Source organism: Anolis sagrei, chromosome 1, assembly GCF_037176765.1.
Source record: "Anolis sagrei isolate rAnoSag1 chromosome 1, rAnoSag1.mat, whole genome shotgun sequence".
NCBI classification, from domain to species: Eukaryota; Metazoa; Chordata; class Lepidosauria; order Squamata; family Dactyloidae; genus Anolis; species Anolis sagrei.
In genome coordinates this window covers 326,459,017-326,474,684 of record NC_090021.1, presented here as the reverse complement: position 1 = coordinate 326,474,684, position 15,668 = coordinate 326,459,017, and the positions used below count along the sequence as shown (strand labels likewise).

Here is a 15,668-nt window from a genome sequence, read left to right as displayed (position 1 = left end):
CACAATTTTAGAGCATTCTATTTTAAAATATTCCTAGTTGCATGTGCAAAGTACAGACATATATGCATATGTTAGTATGTGTGAGAGAGAGGCTATAATGGTGTGTGTCCTGGTTCTTGTGTCCAGTCTGCTCCCTTGTGCATCCAATCTGTGTAAAGGTGCAGTTTCAGCCTTAAGCAGCTGTTCTCTTTTCATAGCACATCAACCTCTTAAGTCTCTCCTACAAATCAATATTAACAGCTGTGTAAAGTTGCACACATATTGAGAAGGTATTACCGACTGATGGATTTGTATTTGGCTTTTCCCCAGGAAATGCTTTATAAGGTCTTTCTTTTTAAAATGACAAACAGTGCCTTTTCTCGATAGGAGTTGTCCTCTGTCAATAAATTACAGCTTACCTTTGGAGTGCTTTGCCACTCTTGATATATTCAGAAGCTGTTCTAAGCATTGGCTTGGCAGATGCAATGGGTGGAATGATTTGCAGCAGAAACCGGGGAATATGTGTTCACTTGGACTTACTCCCAAACAAATGAGTATAAGGAGATAAGCCTTAACACTAGGGAGTGTGACTTTGGCATAGATCCAATTGTTACTTCCAGCAAGATATATCCACATAAACAGGAGATGAACATGAATCTTAACTTATCAAGTTCCCATTGTTTCAGTAGGCCTACTCTAGATGAGAATTATACATCCCATTATTTTCTGTTGAGAGCTGCATTCCTTTTGGCCTAACCTAGTGGTTCCCAACCTGTGGTCCATGGACCACCAGTAGTCTGCCTTGCCATTACGACACCATTGCCTCGAAGCCACACGGCCACGCGATTGACTGATCTCGAAAAACCTCTTACAGTGCTGAGGCAATGGGGATGTTGGGAGGGAAGAGCCTGACTACCCATAAAAGATTACTACTACCACATCAGCTCTAGATTATTAAATATAGTTTTCTGTGGGCAAGCATGGCAACTACTGGATGGCGTATGTTCTGTGCCACAAACTAGAACTGATGTGGTCTATCCAATGCAATTTTCTGAATCAGCACCCCAAACGAAAGTTGACCAAAAATGGATTCATAACCCTTTTGGTACTAAAGAGTGGTCCCTGGTCAAAGTGGCCCTAGATCAAGTGATCCCAGGTCAAAAAAAGCTTGAGAGCCACTGGTCTAACCCATTGGTAGTTGTGTGTGGACGGAACCGTACCTCATCACTTCCCCCATCTCTCTCATGACCCTCTCTATGTTCCTCTTCCACCCCAGCCAGTGAGCTGCTGAATTGGGTTCAGGAAACCCACACAGTTAGAAGTTACCCCAAGTGGATTGTAATCCAACCTTGTGTCATATCATTTTGTGAACTATCAGGATATATGAAATTGCGAAGAGCCAGCACAGTGTAGTAGTTTGAGTCCTGGGGTATGACTGGGGATCAATATTCAAATCCCTGCTGGGCTATGGCAACCTACTGGGTGATCTTGGGCAACTTACATTCTTACAGATTTGATCTACACTGGGAAATAATGCAATTTGAACTGAATTATGGGGTCAATGTAGACTTATATAATGCAGTTCAATGCAGTGAAACCGCATTATTTGGGTCTACACTAACCACATAATGCAGTTTCGGGCTGCATTATATGGCACTGTAGATGGGGCCTCAGTCTCAGAGAAGGAGAATGGCAAATCCCCTTTTGAAAAAAATAATGCCAAGAAAATCCTGTGATCGTTTCGCCTTATGGTCACCATAATTGGAAATGACTTGAAGCCACACAACAATGTGAAATTGGACAAAGGACTATCAGTTCCCTACCTCTGCTGCTGTTATTACACCTGATCCTTAATATTTTATCCACTTATATGCTTCCTCCCAACCCCTCCAAAAACAAAAAAAACCCAAAAACAAAACTTTTGAGACTCAGGATGTCTTCCAAATGCTTAGGGATGTTATGCAAGGGCTTTCTTTATTTTCTAGAATTAAAAAATGTGTTCAGTCTGAGTGGCTAGAAAAAGTTGGGGAAATGCATCCCAGTCTCACTCCATTTGCTCCCATTTTTCCTAATTTGCTAGAGCAGGTATGGAATGTTGCTTCAAACACAGGATTTGCCTTTGTCTGGATTGGGCTTTGCATAGATACAAATGCACTCAAAATTGAAACATTTCTCTTTTTGGAAAACCTCAGGTTTCCAGCGGCGACGATTGATCCCGGCTCCTCTTCCTGAATCCACATCCCTGGGAAGAAAGCAGAATGTCGCTGCTCAGTGGGTTGATCTACCACCTTTGCCGGGCACTTTGAAAGAGCCGTTTGAAATTAAAGTTTATGAGATTGATGATGTGGAACGATTACAGCGACACAGACAAGAGGAAAGTGAGGTCAGCACATATTTCATGGCAATGCTGGACAAGTTCAATGACACCCACATACACACCACACACAAGGCTTGCAATCTAGTGAATGGTGTTAGAAGAGAATGGGTTGCAATTCAAAGCACTGTTGTTATGCTTTTTTTCCATTCATATGTTGGGGTGCCTTGCACATCGAGAATAATTGCTGTCTGCTGTTAATTGTGTTTAACATGGCTGATGGAGTGAGTGGAGAATATCAATTAATACGTTACGAGAAGGCTTTATAATCATTGCCTGCCTGATGAAACTTTATGGGCTTTCCTTCACTACAGGGTCATTAACTCTTTATGTAAATGGCATAAAGTATCCCAGTTAGAATTCTGTTAAATGCAAGAAGTTGTGGGTTTAATTTACTTGTAATTGACAAAACAATCCCATTAATTTTGGGTGGGTGATAAAATGGCAGCCATTCCTTTGGTAACACTTTTTAATAATCATGAAAATCACTTTTCCTTCTCTCTCTCTCTTTTTCTTTTGAAACAGCCTTTCCAGGATGTTGAAAAGGTAAGTCACAACTCTGAATATTTTATTAATATATTCCAATAATAATAATAATAATAATAATAATAATAATATAACAAATACCATCTCCCTGTGACAAAGAACTGGTGGGATCACAAGCCTGAAAAAGTTACAGAAAATAAACACGTCAAACGACTCTGGGACTTCCGAATTCAGAGTGACAGAGTTTTGAAGCACAATACTCCTGACCTCAAGATTGTGTTAAAAAACAAAGTATGAATTGTTGATGTTGCAATCCCAGGTGACAGCAGAATTGAAGAGAAGTAACTGGAAAAGCTAACACAATATGAGGATATAAAGATCGAACTGCAAAGACTCTGGCACAAACCAGTCAAGGTGGTCCCAGTGCTGATCGGCAGACCGGGTGCAGTGCCTAAAGACCTTGGCCTGCACTTAACATAATTGGCGCTGACAAAATTATCATCTGTCAGCTGCAAAAGACCACCCTACTAGGATCTGCACACATTATTCGCCAATATATCACACATTCCTAGACTCTAGGAAGTGTTTGATATGTGATCCAATACAACAGCCAGCAAAGTGACCTTGTTTGCAGTGTACTAATCTTATTGTGTTTCAAATAATAATAATAATAATAATAATAATAATAATACTTTATTTATATACTGCTCAATCTCCCCAAAGGGACAAAGAAGTGGCAAACATTCAATGCCAAAATACACAATAAAGAAAATAATCAGCTCCCCAGATTACAAACAGAAAATTCAAACTATAACAAAATTATAACAGATAGACCAAATTAAATAACATAACCAATCAATAATTCCATATATAACATTTAAATTTAACAAAAAATCAACAAAAATTTAAGCAAATTTTGATACTTTAAAATTAATACATAGAAACATATGAGTTTCAATGCTACTACATGTAGTACACAACTCAGTAATATACACCCAGAACACAGATGTGTGGCCTGAATCCAATTGATAGTCCTATCTAGATGCATTGAAACAATTCTTAAATTCTGCATCAAAGTTTATGTGAATCTCATTGATTCAGTGTGTCTGCTGTAGTTGGCAATAACAATAGGATTCAACTCTATTGATGCTTTATGGCAACCTAAAGGTTTTCACAAGGTTTACTTCACAAAATTTGTTCAGAGTGGATTTGCCTTTGCTTTCCTCTGATGACAGGGTATGACTTGCCCAGGTTGACCCAGTGGCTTTCTGTGGTCAAATGGAGATTTGAATTCCGGTCTCCAAAGTTGTAGTCAGACATTCAAACTATTACAGCTTTCAAATCAACACCAGTTAAACTGATGACTAGAGTGTCCGGTTGTATTCACTTTTGTTATGCAACCCATTTTTGGACTACAACTTCCAGAATTCCCCAGCAACATGACCAGTAACTTGTCCAAACTCTGGGAAATGATAGGAAAAAAATGATTAATGAAAAATGAAAAAAAAATTGCTAGGGGTGGGGGTTAATTGTCCAGTTGTGTTTTGGAGCTGTTTTGTCTCTGGAAATTTTCGATCTTCTAAAATAATACAGCTTTTGAAGTTTTGATTTCCATTAAAGTGAGATGTGTCATGCCCCAAAAGCTTTCATAGGAAAGAAGGCTTAATGTGATGTCCTTTGGATGTTCTGGATCGCAGCTGACAACATGTGTAGCTGTTGGCCATGCTGTTGTGGCCCAAAACTATTTGGAGGGCAAGTTTGTGGGAAGATTATAGGGTGATTCATAAAACAAACAAAGAATGAAAATAATGCATACTATTGGAATTTAATTTTTGTAGCAGGGGATTCACACTGATGTGTGTATAACCCTTCTCCTGTGCAGCCTCACCTTCAAGATTTAGAAATAGCGGTTGCAGTTGTTTCTTCTAATAGCTACCGCATCCCACCTCCACATTTCAAAGGCAAGCGCAGATAGATTTTGCTGTTTTAGTTTTGCTAACTAAATTATATTTATTTTTTTACGGTGGAGAGAGAAACAGTTTCTTTACATCTGGTTGTAATTTAAGAGTATCATTGAGAAGTACATTAGCACAGGGAATAGCAATAAATGCCTTAAGTGCTCAGCACATGTTGTTTTTATTAGGTTAGTATCTATGCCAGTCCATTTCCTGCAAGTGTAGCAGGGCTGAGCGAAGATCCTTCCCTGGTTTAATGTTGCATACTTGTGGTAGCTGATGCTGAATGATGAGGGCAGTGGGTTTGTAAAGATGAGGGAAACACAAGCAGATGGCGGGTGAATCACAGACTGTTCATTTTTTTTGTCTCCCCAAAAGGGCCTGATATATTTTAATACAAAACTGAAAATCCTGGAAAGGCGTCACCAGAGGATTAAAGAAGTGAAAGCAAAGCATGAGCTCTTAAAAGATGAGTTGGAAGAAACAAAGTGTAGGTTGATGTTGGATCCAAGCAAGTGGAAAGGAGAGTGTAAGTATGCCTTAGTCATAAGTGCAATGATTCCTGATTTGGAGAAAATTAGTCATGGAGGGGATATTAACTTCAAGTAGCTACTGGCATTTCAGTGAAAAAGAGTTTGATCCTCTGTTCTCAAAATACTGCAGAAGTAGAAATGACCTGAATATGTGTTACCCTTTTCATAATTCAGCCATAAAATAGAGATACCTTTATTATAAGTCCTCCAAAATGCACAGAAATACATTACAGCTTGAGTATCCCTCATCCAGAACTCCAAAATCCTCCAAGATCATCTACATCTCAACCTTCCTAATGCTGCAACCCCTTAATACAGTTAATCATGTTGTGGTGACCCCCAACCATAAAAATATTTTGTTGCTAAATAAATTGAACCAAACTTGGCACACAGAACTCCCATGACCAACAGAAAATACTGGAAGGGTTTGGTGGACATTGATTGTGAGTTTTGGAGTTGTAGTTCACCTACATCCAGAGAGCACTGTGGGTTCAAACAATGATAGATCTGGACCAAACTTGGTAGGAGCACTCAATATACCCAAATGTAAACACTGGTGGAGTTTTGGGAAAAATAGACCTGGACATTTGGGAGTTGTAGTTGCTGGGATTTATGGTTCACCTACAGTCAAAGAGCATTCTGAACCCCACCAATGATAGAATAGGGCCAAACTTCCCACAAAGGGCCCTGAAGAAACTCACTGGCACTAGCCTCTCTCCAGCTTGACACACTCTCCCTCACCTGCACATGCGCAACATGCTGCCATGTGCCTGGCACGCCTGCTCTCGCCTCACTGCTTGGAGTCTCAGAAAAAGCCCTCCCCTTTGCTGAGAGGCTCGCCAATCACAGTGGAGGAGGCATTTTGGGAGGATTAAAGGTTGTTTCAACAAAAGGAAGAGGAGAGATCTTCAGCCTTCTCTGCCAAAGGGGTTCCTAAGACCATCAGAAATATATGTATTCTGATGGTCTTTGGCAACCCCTCCGAAACCCCCTCAGGACCCCCCTCCCTGGTGGTCCCGACCCCCAGGTTGAGAAATGTTGATCTTTATGAATGGCTGAGATGGTAATTCTTTTGCTTTCTGATAGTTTAGTGTACACAAACTTTGCTTCATTCATCACATTATTAAACTTATTGAGCCCTATTTTGTTATGGAGTAACTCAAGGATGTAGTTTTATGGGTGGAAAAATGTGCCCATGAGATTTTCCTCCATCCCCCAAATTTCTAACATTGTAGTACCTTAAAAACATAATTTAGAAATAAAGTTTCCAAAGGAGGAATGTGAACACAAATTCTGCATTATGTAGATTTGAAGTTTTCAGCATCTTACTAGCTGCAAAGTTAGAAATTTGGGGAGTGAAGGATTTTTTCAATTGCTAGGTCCAAAATGTTCACTTGGAGGAGCCATGCCCTCATCCTCCCTCCACCCCCAGCTACATCCCTAGTTCAACATGTTCAAAGAGTAGCTACAGACATTTATAGAAACACATGGCCTGTGCTAAATATATGTTAACAGATCTTAAGTATGTTGGTTCCTTTGATGCTGCTAATGGTCTGCTTTGGACTCTGGTGCCACTCCTAAGTGCTCCTCTTTGATCTTTTCTCTGCATTTTGAAGGACTGTATATAGTAATGTAGAAGTCTTAAAAATTAGTCAGATAATCAACACAAAAAACTGGATGGACACCCATGGTAGTGATAAATGCAGTAGCTACTGCAGTAAGCTGCTGGTAAATGCAGTTGCTTAACCTTTATCAAACAAGGAGCCATCTCCTTCTCTGAGTAGAGTGATGAAAGGAGAGTTTAGCCCATCGCGGGAGAACCTAAAAGAATCTCCTAAGCCATCTCCTTTCTCTTCTGGTATTTTTGAATGCCTGGCTGGAGAAATGGCAGTAGCAGCTCTTTGGTGTTTTCCCTCAAAGGAGCGCCAAGAGAGTACAGAGGGGCTGTGCTTCTTTTAGATTCTCTTGGATGCATCCTTTCACACTTTACAGAGGGTGTGGTTCCTTTTTTGAAAAGAGTTAATACTGTACCTTAACATTTATCAAGAAAGGAACTCCTCTCTGAATAGAGAAATGAAAGTGATGGCAGCCAAGAGCAGCCGACTCCCTGAGCCAGCTTTGGAGTTTCCCCTTCTCTGTGGAATGACCCTCAATTTATCCATAGGTCATATCAAAATGTCTAATTTGGGCCCTAAACCCTGCTCTTGACTTATACAGGAGGTCAACATGAGTTCCAGTTTCTGTAGTAGTTCTAGTCTCTAGTATTTTGGATCTTCTGTGAAATAATTGAGATTGTGTTTATTATGAGTTGTCTGTGGATCACCATGTTGAAATTTGGTTTTATAAACACGGATCACAATTAAGTGCTTGGTATTCTGATTTGAGGATGGAATTGCCTTCTGTGATGGAGATGGGATTTCCTACATTGAATCCTCATCCCAAATCTTCTAGGCAAGTGGTTCTCAACCTCTGGGTACCCATGAGATTTCTGGGTCTACAATTCCCAGAAATCCCAGTCAGTTTACCATCTGTTAGGATTTCTGGGAGGCCAAAACATCTGGGGACACACAGATTGAGAACCACTGTTATAGGCATTCTTACCCCTTGTAATAATGTGATCAAGCTTGAGTCTCTTTGCCCTGTTTCATCTTTATGATATTTATAGGAATGAATGGCACACAGATGTGTCCCAGAGGTGCCATGTTCAAGTTGCCTATCAATTTATGGCAACCCTATGGATTTCATAGGGTGTTCTTAGGCAAGGCATACTCAAGAAGTGGTTTTGTCAGTTCCTTCCTCTGAAAAATAGTCTACAGCATCTAGTATTCCTTGGTAGCCTCACATTCAGGGTTGGCCCTGCTTAGCTTCCAAGATCAAACAGGAGTTTGTGCCTTTAGGGTATTTATAGCCAACCCTATATTTAGTGTAACATGAAGTTCTATCTTCATTGTTTTCCATTTGAGCAGCTACAGCAGTAGAAGTAAGTTGTACCACTTCAGTATTTATAGCATTTTTGATCTAGCAAATCTTCTGGTCAAGCAGACACTTTACTGGAGGGGGAAATGTATAGAAATTGTAGTACAACCTCGCTGTTCTTATGATAGACACCAAAAGCTCTTGTAAATCTAAAATAAAGCCAGGATTGATCTTGATCTGAACTCCTTTTGCCTCAGCTAGTTTTTAATAATAATAATATCATATTGGATTAGAGAGATGTTTTTCAACACGATTGAAAATAGCTTACATGCAGCTTTCAAACTTCTCTCTTATAATTTGATCCATGTGTGAATATTATTAAGGCAGGATATAATAAAATGTGTGTGGGAGGCAGTGCAGGGCAGAACCACATTCTAAATATTACACATGGATATTTCCATAAACAACTTACATAGGCTGAACTCTCCTTTTGGTTCAACTGTTCTCCTTTCCAATATTGATTCTTACTCTTTGTCAGCCTTTCCAAAGCTGAGGCCCTCCAGCTATATTGTACTATAGCTCCCAGTCTTTTCATCCAGCTTGGTCATGGCTTGGTATGATGGGCATCTCATTTTAAGAAGAATATAGATAAGTTGGTATGAGTTCAGAGAAGGACAAAAAGGATGATAAAACATATGAGAAAAGGTGGAGGGGGCTGGGCATTTTCCGCCTGATGCAAAGAAGACTGAAGGGCAACATGACTGCCTTGTTTAAATGCCAACAGGCTGTCACAGAGAGGAGAAGGCAGGTTGCTTTTGTTGCCCCAAATGGTAGGGCCAAGTGTAGGGGTTTAAAGTTAAAGTTACAGGGGGTAAATTTCATTTGAATATGAAAAGCAACTTATTGATAGTAAAAGTGGTCTGACAATGGGAGCAATTTCCTAGATAATAAGTGGGATCTCCTCTTCTAGATATATTGAAAAAGAAGCTGGGTGGTTCCTACTGGCACTGGGTTTGAGATTTGGACTCAGTGGCCTGGGGGGGGGGGGGCTCCTTCCAACTCTATGATGGGATGGGACATATAGTCCAATATATCTTGTGGACACTAGCTTGATGATGCCTGTAATGGCTGATTCCACATTTACATTCTGGAAACAGCTGTTGATATAAAGTGCAGGTGTGGAAGTCTTCAACTTGGCCATTTTACAAGATAGGACAGGTGACCCAACATGTTATGGGAGAGAAGGGGCGTGAGTTTGTATCCTTTTACTACACATAGGATGGAATTCTACTTAAGAATATAATAAAAGCTCTGTCACACTAAAGACCCACCCAGTGTAGTAACCTGTTTACTACAGTGGCAAACGGTATGCCTGTGAAAACTCCCCAAATAGTACAGGTCATGAAGCAGTTCTTCTTTAGCCATGATATTGAGAGGCATGCTGTTCTAATCCCCAAGGTAGCACATAGCCATCATAAACTATTACTCATTGGTTGCTTTACTTTACTTGAGGTTTTTTACAATGCCATTTAATCTAATTATTTTATTCTTCTCCCTTGCTTGAGTGGTGAAGTGCTGGCTGTAGCAACAAATTTAATAATAATAATAATAATAATAATAATAATAAATAATCTTTATTTATAACCTGCCACCATCTCCGCAAAGGGGACTTGGGGCAGCTAACATGAGGCCAAGCCCAAAAATAACACAGTATAATTAGACACAAAGCAACAGAGAAATACAACACAACAAATATACAAAATAACAAAATAAAATAAACAGTGCAACATAACATAATAAAATCAAACACAAAGGGCAGGCCAAATGTATGAGATAAAATGTTAAAACGTTAAAACCTTGGGTGAGATAGGAATGGAAAAAGTGTATTTGTGAGGGAGGAGCCCAAGAAGGAGGAGCAGTGGGATTTGGCCTTTATTAAGGACAGGGGAAGGTGCATCATGAGGACAACTATAGATGGAGACAAACAAATGAGTTGAATGGTCACTCTCTGAAGGCACATCAGAAGAGCCAAGTCTTTCTTAAGATCTAATAGTCTCTTGGTTAGAAGCTGTGTAATAATAACAGCTGTCAGAATAATGACAACAAAATACCAACAAAAAATCCAACTACAAAACTCATATCTTGTATGGCTGCTTTTCTGAGCAACAAAATGTTTTATTGCCACTTGCACATGAGTTTGTCCTGAGCCAAAGATGATGCAAATAATGCCTATCTGAGACTCCTGATGCAATTGCCAGACATATCTTACTGAAAGCCAGTATGAGTCATTGAGGACCCTCCCTAATTTAGGCAGAGTGAGGTGCTGCTTCAGGCAACAAATTTGAGGTGTTGTGAAACATCAGGGCTAACAATTTTTATCCTGAAAGGTTGACATTGAGATCCTCAACAAACTCCTGTTTGTCTTTTGATACCCACAGTTGAGGTTGACCCTGATCTTGATAAGGAGTCGCAAGATTACCTGGAGGCACTGGAACAAGTGACTGACGAACTGGAGCAGTGTGTGAATCTGTGCAAGTCGCATGTCATGATTGTTACCTGCTTCGATATTGGAGTAATCTGTGATGCCCAGGATGTAGTACGTGAAGTGGAAGTGTGAAGGTTTGCAAAAGGACTCAAGGAGGTGGAGCCCAGCTGTCAAAAGATGAGGGGAAGAAATATGTGTGTTGGAAAGCAGAGGTGGAAACATGAAGACTTAACGTGATGAAGAATGTTGACAAAGCCTGAAGCTGTCGAGGAATCAGAATGTTCTAAACCTTTGTGGTGCCTCAGCAACCTATGAATTGTACAAAGTTCAACCTGAGATTTCTAATGGATGGAAGCAGAAGAACAAAACAAACCCTATCAAGAACCAACTCTGTCTGAAAAGCAGAAGTGCCTTTACCACTTATTTGTGACTCGTTTCCTTGATTTTGTATTTGTTGCTAGAATTGAAACCAGCAAACTTAAACAGACCATAAAATGTATTCCTTTGAAAGATTTTATACTGTATAGTGTAATTTATGACTATATGTAAAAAAAATACAAAAATGGAAATTGTAGCAAAAGCAATAAGTAAATTATGTTTTCATACCTGAATTTGCCTCCTTGTTTAACGGAAAAGCTGGTTTTATGTAGCAGAACAGGAAAAAATAAATAAATTGTATTATAATTGCTTTTTCATGGTTTAGGATTTGAGATATTTTTATGAACATTTATCTATTGGAAAGGTGTATTATGAAATTTCAGAATGCTTGGTTTGTATTAATTTTTTATATGCTTCCTTTTTCAGACCATGTTTTTCCATGTTTTCTACAAAATATTAGGGCTGTAATGTTTGATTAATTAATCAGTAAGGTTAATTGATTGAAACAACTGTACAACTGCTTTAAAAGGTGCCTCTTGATTTACTGAATAGCAGATTTTTCAAATGTTGTTTACACTTATTTTTAATACAAGTATTTAACAGAACTGGAGGGTGGCAGGCATTGTCACTCAAGAAGCATTCCAGGTTATGTCTTTCTTGCATTTACAGGAATGCCTTTTTCAAGATGGCGCTGACTGCAATGTATGCATTCATTATTTTAAAAATGAAAATAGTATGCTTTTTTCCTTGAGGGCTAATGTTTTTGTTTGTTTACAAATCTATGCTTTTAAAAAAACCATTTAATTAATTGATTAATCAGATAAAACTTCTACCCTAAACTGATCAAGATTTCTTTAATCAGGCGAGAGTCCTACTAAATTAGTCCCACACCTATTTCTGTGGGCCATATTCCTGAAACTCCTTATTCTGATTTGGAGTGGATAACTTGGGGGTATAAAATGGCAGTGCTGTCTTCATAAATGGAGGCTGTGGCTTCTTATTGCCACAATATAAGTTGCCACACTTCCAAAATCTCACAGTATAGCAGTGCTGGGCAAACAAGCCACAATTTAGCTTCAAAACAAGGTGCAGGTAAAAATGCTCATATTGTTTTGAAGCCAAATCTTGTTTCCAGGATCACGTTGAAGTCTGAATAAGAGATGTACACTGTCTGCCACCTTCTTTTGAAATATAATAGCATTTTTTCCTTCAGTGCCAAAATTCAGAAGCACAAGTTTGAGGGCACTGGGGATCATTTTTTTTTAAAAAACCACAGTAGGACTACATGCAACCCATGGGCCATATGTCGTCTACCCATGCTCTAGGTCAGTGATTCCCAACCTTTGGTCATCCAGTTGTTTTGGACTTTGGCTCCCACAAATCCTAACAACTGGTAAGCTGGCTAGGATTTCTGAGAGTTGAAGTCCAAAACAACTGAAGAACCAAAGATTGGGAACCACAGCTGTAGGTAAATGGAACTCCATTTCAACTAGTATGAAAGCTAAAGGAGATTAACCAAGAGTGGGAAGTGAGAACACTGGTTGCAGGAAATGACCTATACATTGAGAGGGAACTCTTTGTCCCATAGATTTCAAGTGAGAACATTGGTTGCAAGAAGCAACCTATACATCAGAGGTGGGGGGTGGACTCTATAGCCCATAGATTTCATGTGGCCTTGGGAGGGTCCAACCAGGCCTCTCTAAACTCTAACATTTGTGTTTTTGTTTTGCCTGAATAGATTCCATGAGCCCTGATTTAATCCTTATTTATAAATGGGGCATCACCTCATCCCAAAACAACAAACAATAAACAAAAGTGATTCCTGGTCCGCAGTAGATACATTCCTGTGGCCTACTGGGGAGGAGCAAAAATGGTTCTCCAACCCTCAGCCATAGTTTACGTTACAATGCATGAAGATGCCTGAATGAAACTGCTTTGAGAGGGACATCCAGAACAGAAGCATTGACAGAGAAAATGTTGGAGCATTTCCTACATTTTTTCATGACAATTATTTCTTCAGTTGCTCCCTTCCGGAGGTGTTCAGATGTATGTTTGATATAGTCAACACATCTGGAAGTCTGTAGCAGAATACATTAGAAGAGGAATTAAGGGATAGAAACAGTGGCAGTTGGGTACAGATCATGAAGAACCCCCGGGGCTTCCTATGCTGAAAATTGCTTCAAGTAGCCTTGTCTCGAAGAAACAAGTGTCAGGGCTTTTATATACATCTTTTGATAACTGACAAATGACCTCATTTTTCACAGATAACCTTTTCTAGAATTTCTTAACCCAGGAGCATTAAGTATCCCTCCACCTTAACACAAACTGTCCAGCTTCCTGTTAGTGCCATATCTAATTCTACCTTCTGCATGTACTTTTTTGACTACTGATGTCGCGACTGAAGAGTCTAATATGCCCCTTTCTCCTTCTGCAACAAGCAAAACCCCACCAGATTCACCAAGCCACTCCAATATTCCTCACTCTCCGGTTATTCTGTTGTTCATGAGGAATTGAAATGGTCAGAGAAGCATCTGGCTGTGTTAACCTATTTAAATGCAAAGCAACAACATCAACTTCTGAGACCTTCAGAGAACCATAGCAGACCTTGGCAGAATATGTCCTCAGTTTGCACAACTCTTCAATAGTTATATAATGGCTTTGAGGAAGGGAAGATTGACATGATATGGTGAATCCAGAGAGTCTTTCAATTAAAACTGACCCTCAGATGATGGCCGCACTATAACAAGGTCCCAGTTGCCTGGGGGCAAAACCCTTGAGCTAAGCACCATCCACAGGACTTCACGTTGCTGGCCCCTGCCTTAAACCCGAAGAAGTCTGTAAACAACACTGTGTTTTTTCTTTCTCTTCTGAGTGCAAGAAATAAGAATAAGGGGTTGGATCCAGACTTTTAAAGTAACGAGTGGAAAACATGGACAGCTTTAGATGCCAATTTTTCTGCCTCTGGGAATTTCTGTAGGCTATATGGACTATCTAAAATAAAATTAGCAATCCAATCCTGAGTTTGAAAAACTAGTATTTTTATGTGAAACAGTGCAGAGATGTGCTGTGACTTATGGAAAAGGCAAGCTGCTGTTCTTGGAGGCTTCCAGGAGAGAAAATTATTATTATTTTTTGCCATAAAGGTAGCCTGGAGATCATAAAACAGCACTGGATGGCTGGGTGTGTAACTGGGTTCACACTTTATCCACCCCTGATTTCAAGTCACACTTAGGAGTGTACATGCCTTAAAGTCCCCTGTTGATTTATGATGTGCTTGTGAAATCCATGGACCCACTCAAATAAATTGGATTTAACTTGGCTATGATGAACAGAGTCTGGATCCAACCGAACATTCATTACCAAAATTACAAGGAAGTGGGAGAAAAAAATGTGCCCTTTTCAAGTTCTTTTTGCTAAATATTAAGTTAAGTCCATATTTTTGTATCATTTTGACAAGAAATATAACATTTACATTTTTATGAACTTTGAAAGACAAATCTATCTTTTTACAGTTTTTCTAAGGAAGGCAAACTCTCAGGATTGTTTCTAAACATGCTGCATGACTCTTGTGCTTTTTTGCCCTTTCCCTTCTTTTTTAAAGGAAACCACTTTTCAGGTGGAGACTATTGATACATTGTTGCCAAACAAAACGACTTTTGAAAATGTTTGATAGTGTGTGTAATCGCATTTCATAAGGAACCATATTTTCTGATCATCTTGCTTTGTATGGGGATGTGTCCCCACCCTGAAAAATCCTTTGTATAAAATGTATACTATAATGGCTTGCTTCAGCTTTTCCATGTGAATAAAAAGATACATCTATTGTTAACTCTGTCTCCTGATTTCAGTGCTTGGTTCCTCTTGTGTTTTGTGCTAGTAATGGAGAAAGGGACATTTACACTTCCTCGAAAAATGTAGCATACAATGGAGATCGGCTAAAACCTCTCTGTGTTGACTTTTACTTCATATTGGGCTGCGAGATCTGTGATGGAATCTCGGTGGTGTGTTCCCACATCTAGTTCTCCTACAAAAACACAGGGTTGTCTGAAACAGCAGGTAATTCAAGGTTGTGGAAGTGGGTTTCATATGCAGATCTGTTGTATATGCATTCAATGAATTGTATATTCAGCTGTGCATTTTGCAGTTAGGATTGGCAAAATGAAAACCCAAAGTGTGGAAGAGGGTATTTCAGCAAATGTTGCTGATTACCTAGTTGTGGGACTACTAAAAGCCCATTGAAATTATCTCATTTCCTGCAAAAGATAAGCATCCCTAACCCAAAATGCTGTAAAATCCAAAACTTTTTCAACCGTTTTCTTGCTTCTATCTTTAAGCTGTTGACTGTGATGTTCCTACTCATTGCTTTGCAAGTGGAAGCAGGTGACCAATCGGTTCCCCACAGATCTCCTGTATTTCTTTTTCAGGTATCAGGTTCCTTCCAGCCTCTGTTTCTTTAAACTCCTCTGAGGCTGGAGAGACATGAGGATCTGTGAAATGGTGGGAAATGGATGAGCATTACATTTGTATTCCTGTCATTCACAGATATTCCAAAATCCGAAAAA

General features: G+C 39.4%; 1 protein-coding gene across 3 annotated transcripts in view; it reads left to right on the top strand.

The window, feature by feature from the left end:
- Nucleotides 1-14,935, top strand: part of KIF26A (kinesin family member 26A) — a 213,302-nt gene extending 198,367 nt beyond the window's left edge. For all 3 annotated transcript variants that reach the window (XM_067463017.1, XM_060755058.2, XM_067463019.1), the window contains 4 exons: nucleotides 2,172-2,362; nucleotides 2,879-2,899; nucleotides 5,173-5,323; nucleotides 10,682-14,935. In XM_067463017.1, coding sequence (XP_067319118.1) covers nucleotides 2,172-2,362; nucleotides 2,879-2,899; nucleotides 5,173-5,323; nucleotides 10,682-10,860 — 542 coding nt within the window. In that variant the 3' untranslated portion in view covers nucleotides 10,861-14,935. The remainder of the gene's footprint in view (nucleotides 1-2,171; nucleotides 2,363-2,878; nucleotides 2,900-5,172; nucleotides 5,324-10,681) is intronic.
- Nucleotides 14,936-15,668: the final 733 nt, after the last annotated feature.